The sequence below is a fragment of the Orycteropus afer genome, unplaced genomic scaffold (assembly GCF_000298275.1).
Source record: "Orycteropus afer afer isolate SDZICR_OR568_19922 unplaced genomic scaffold, OryAfe1.0 scaffold00075, whole genome shotgun sequence".
Taxonomy (NCBI): Eukaryota; Metazoa; Chordata; class Mammalia; order Tubulidentata; family Orycteropodidae; genus Orycteropus; species Orycteropus afer.
In genome coordinates, this window is record NW_006921662.1 from 10,182,085 (window position 1) to 10,186,334 (window position 4,250).

At 40.7% G+C, this 4,250-nt stretch overlaps 1 protein-coding gene across 1 annotated transcript in view; it reads right to left on the bottom strand.

The window, feature by feature from the left end:
- The window catches only part of KDM5B (lysine demethylase 5B), a 140,335-nt gene that overhangs the window by 77,119 nt on the left and 58,966 nt on the right, over nt 1-4,250 (bottom strand). Inside the window, exon 5 of the mRNA XM_007941142.2 lies at nt 1,892-2,026. Within this exon, the coding sequence (XP_007939333.1) occupies nt 1,892-2,026 (135 nt within the window). The remainder of the gene's footprint in view (nt 1-1,891; nt 2,027-4,250) is intronic.

A 4,250-nucleotide genomic window follows, 5' to 3' on the forward strand; every position in this document is an offset into this window, starting at 1 on the left:
GACAAGGGGTGGACTGTGATAGTTGGGAGCTATGTGTGAACTTGGCTGGACCCCAGTTCTGTGTGGTTGTTCCCATGATGGGACTGGATGACTGTGTTCTGAGTGGCCAATCTGTTCAAGGGGAGTTTCCTTAGGGGTGTGGCCTGCTTCCAGGATATCCAGGGACATCCTGGGAAGAGAGACATTCTTCTGTGGATCAGGATTCTGTTGTGCTGCCTCCAACTGTCCATGAGTGAGCAGTCCACCGTTCGGCCTGGAGATCTTGGATTTGTCACTGGTTGGAGTCAACAGCCGGTGTATTGCCTGCCAGCTTTGAGCTTCTCAGCCCCTGCGGGGAAAAGCCTCCAGCCTGAAGTTTCCTTCAGGGACTTTGGACTTGCCAGCTTCTATACGTTTGTGAGTCATTTTCCTAAGATAAATTGTTCTCTCTCTTTATATATACATAAGCTTTGCTGGTTTTTGTTTCTGTAGAGAACCCAGTCTAACACACTATCAAAATTGGAAACAACACTTGTTTTCTCCTAGAAGCTTCTCAGTGCTTGTCTACTCATCACCTATGCTTTATTCAATCATCATTAAGCCAGTTTCTAAAGTATCATGATTTCATTAGCCTACGAGAATTTGCTGGCCTACTCTCAGGTCTGCTGGTATTCATGGAAAACTTAGCTTCCACAATGGTTTTCTATTCATCCTTACAATAAATTGTTATTGTACTCTTACAACATTGATAAACTAATTGCAATTAGGGCTTCCTCCTCATTGAAGGCATATTCATAAGCCAGTCTCAGTTTGCTTTGTTTCTTGATGATAGTTATTGGTAAAACAAATTAACAATTTTGTGGTTTTCTGACACTTAAATATTTGTGTTCATTCACACATATTGAGGATGTCCATTACTGACATAATTTCCTCACCTTTACCAGTAATTATTTAGGTAGTCAGAGATTGATCTGGAAGCCCAATTAATGCATATGAGACTTGAGTAGTAAATTGTTCCACCCTGAGTCCCAAAGCTCACATGCACTTCAGGCTAAGCAGGAATCCAAAATCTTGATGCTTCTGTATGTGAATAACGTTAACTGGGGAAATACTCTTCTCCATTTCCAAAGGAAACCTCTCAAAGTAGAAAAATATTAAAGGAAACTATCTTTTCAGCCTTTCACCCTTCCTGGATTTTCCCTCATGTTTCACTTTCTTATTTATTCAATGTTTCTGTGCTGCTCAATTCCCTTCTGTCTTAACCTAAGTATGTGCCATCAATTCCATACTTCTTTTTCCTAAGTCTGAGAAAAACAGTTTCCGTTGTCCACTAAAACAAATGAAACCAAACTCACTGCCATTTAGTCAGATCTGACTCATAGCAACCTTGGGCTTCTGAGGTGGTATCACTATGGAAGTAGACTACCCAACCTTCCTTCCAAGGAGGGGCTGGTGGGTTTGAATCCCAGCCTCTGGTTAACAAGTCAAATGCCTTAGGCACTACGCCACCAGAGCTCCCACACTATCTACTAGCCTCTGTTAAAAAACTGTTCTTTTGACACAAATCTCCCTAACTTCACATCTCCTGGGCTCTATCTCCAATAAACACAGCCTAACTTTGTGAGGGTTAATTGGGCAATCCAAATACCACCACAAAGAATTCCATTTCTTCCCCAAGGCTCTCACTATTAACAATTAAGCAGCTGTCTGCCCAAGCAGCATAAGCCTAGAAAGAGTTCTTCAATTTCTCACCCTTTTGAAGGTAGAATTCTCCCACATGCAAAAGCTAAAATACATACAGCATCCCTTTGTAAGGTTAGCAAGTATCAAAACTAAGACATGACTGATATCTAGTGTGGAAGAGACATTAGTACCAAGGCCTGAGAATTCTGTTTGATCCCGAGGCCCTTACCTCTGCTCTCATGCGTTTTGCTCTTCTGGCCGGAGGGCATGTTTCCAAGGGCTGCACAGATTGCCTCTGGGGAATATCATGGGGTTTATATTCCTTGTCCTTTGTATCTGTGGTCAAGTTTGGCTTCTGCAGACACTAAAAACAAAACATAATTGTCTTGATGAATTTCCCTCCTTTTTAATGTTAAGAGAATTTCATTGGATTTTTGCAAGGTACATTTTACAATTATTTACATAGAAAATATAGCAAATCTGCAATCTTTCAGACCTAAATAAACACAAAGACAAGTCTGTGGTTAATAAGCATTTTATACACACACACATATATTTATTTTAATGTAAGTACAATGGTGATGATGTTGCTGTTAGGTGCCAGCTGAGATGATTCCAACTCACAGTGACCCCATGTAACAGAGTAGAACTGCCCTATAAGGTTTTTCGGCTGTGATCTTTATGGGAGCAGACTGCCAGGTCTTTATCCCAAGGAGCTGCTGGGTAGGTATGAATTGCCATCCTTCTGGTTGGCAACTAAGCACTGAACTGTTGCATCATCAGGGCTTAATTTTTTTTTTTTTTAAATGAGTGAATGATGTTGCTTCATCAGCAATTCATTTAATTGCTGATGTCACCAGGTTACAACAAGCCACAGTGGGCTCACGGCACTCCCAAGGAGCCAGTTGCAATTAACTCTCTTTACAACTGTCAATTAATTGAAGGCCCAAATTCCAAGAAAAGTCCTCTAAAGTTCCCATATTAGGAAGGTTCTATTGGAGTAATAAAACAGAGAATCCAATAGGTTTTCTAGACTTCATACTCCTGTAGTTTTAGAAATACTTAGCATTATTCTATCCACTAAAGATACATCTTAATTGAGAAAACAAGCCATTCAACTGAGTATTTTTCCCTTACTAAAGCTTCCGTTTCAGTCACTCCTCGGAAGGAAGGTTGGGCAATCAATCTACATCCGTAGTGATACTGCTTCAGAAACCCAAGGAGGGGTCGCTATGATTCGGGGCCCACTCGACGGCACATAACAACAACAACAACAAAGCTTCCGTTTACTTTAATATATTTCTACAAAGTCTAACTTACAAGACAAAGCCCACAGCAGGAACTTTTGATTCTGATCAGCAAAGTGTCTCTTCCCACTTTGTTTTTAGTTTGATTCTAAACTGACTGAGAAAGAGTACTTAATGCCAATACAACAAAACACAGTAACAACCAAGTATTACCACTGAACCTTACATTAATTTCTAAAGTACTACTCATTCATAGGGAGCTCTGGTGGCGCAGTGCCTAAGGCATCTGACTGCTAACCAGAAGGCTGGCGGTCCAAACTCACCAGCCACTCCTCAGAAGGAAGGTTGGGCAATCTACTTCCATAGTGATATACCTCAGAAACCCAAGGAGGGGTTGCTATGAGTCGGATCCGACTTGATGGCAAACACAACAACAACTCTTTAATAATACTCTTTCATACAGACATCACAAAAAGCATTTTTAAAAGCAGGTCCCAAATGTAACCAACTGGAGTGTTGGAAGGAGATACAATGAAGTAAGAACCTTTCAGAACCATCAGCACTATTATCACCATTACTATCACACTATCTCACTAACAATTTTGACCACTTCCCCCCAAAAAATGTGCAGAAACAAACAAAGGAATAAAGGGACAGATAAAATAAAGCATAGAGCAATTAACGGACAAAATCCATTTCTAACAGTTAAGCATTATGATATACTATAAAAAAACAATTTACTGATACAGATTACTTGATACCCTAAGCATAAAAAAAACAAATGCAACCACTGCCATGGAGTTGGATCCGACTCAGAGACCGCTCCTTGGGTTTCCGAGGCAGTATCACTAAGGATCTAGATTGCCCAACCTTCCTTCCGAGGAGTGGCTGGTGGGTTTGAACTGACAGCCTTCTGGTTAGCAGTCAAATGCCTTAGGCACTACACCACCAGAGCTCCTACCCTAACCATAACAATCTATAAGTACACCATTCATTCTTATTAAGCCTCCACATGGATCAAAACAGAATGGGCTAATAAAAATTTTTATTTTTAAAAAGGTGACCACACACTACACATGGCCCATGTTAGTATTAGGCCTTAAGTAAGTCAACTCAAATAAGAATTTTAAGTAAAATACAAGTAGGACATAGATAGGGAAAAAAAAGGTAACCTTTGAGAAACCCTAAACATTACAGATTCTGAGAAGCCTGGGGAAAGCTATAAGATAATATGTTGCTGTTGTTGTTGTTGTTGTTATGTGCTGTCGAGTCGGCCCCGACTCACAGCGACCCCTCCTTGGGTTTCCGAGGCAGTATCACTACGGAAGTAGGATTGCCCAA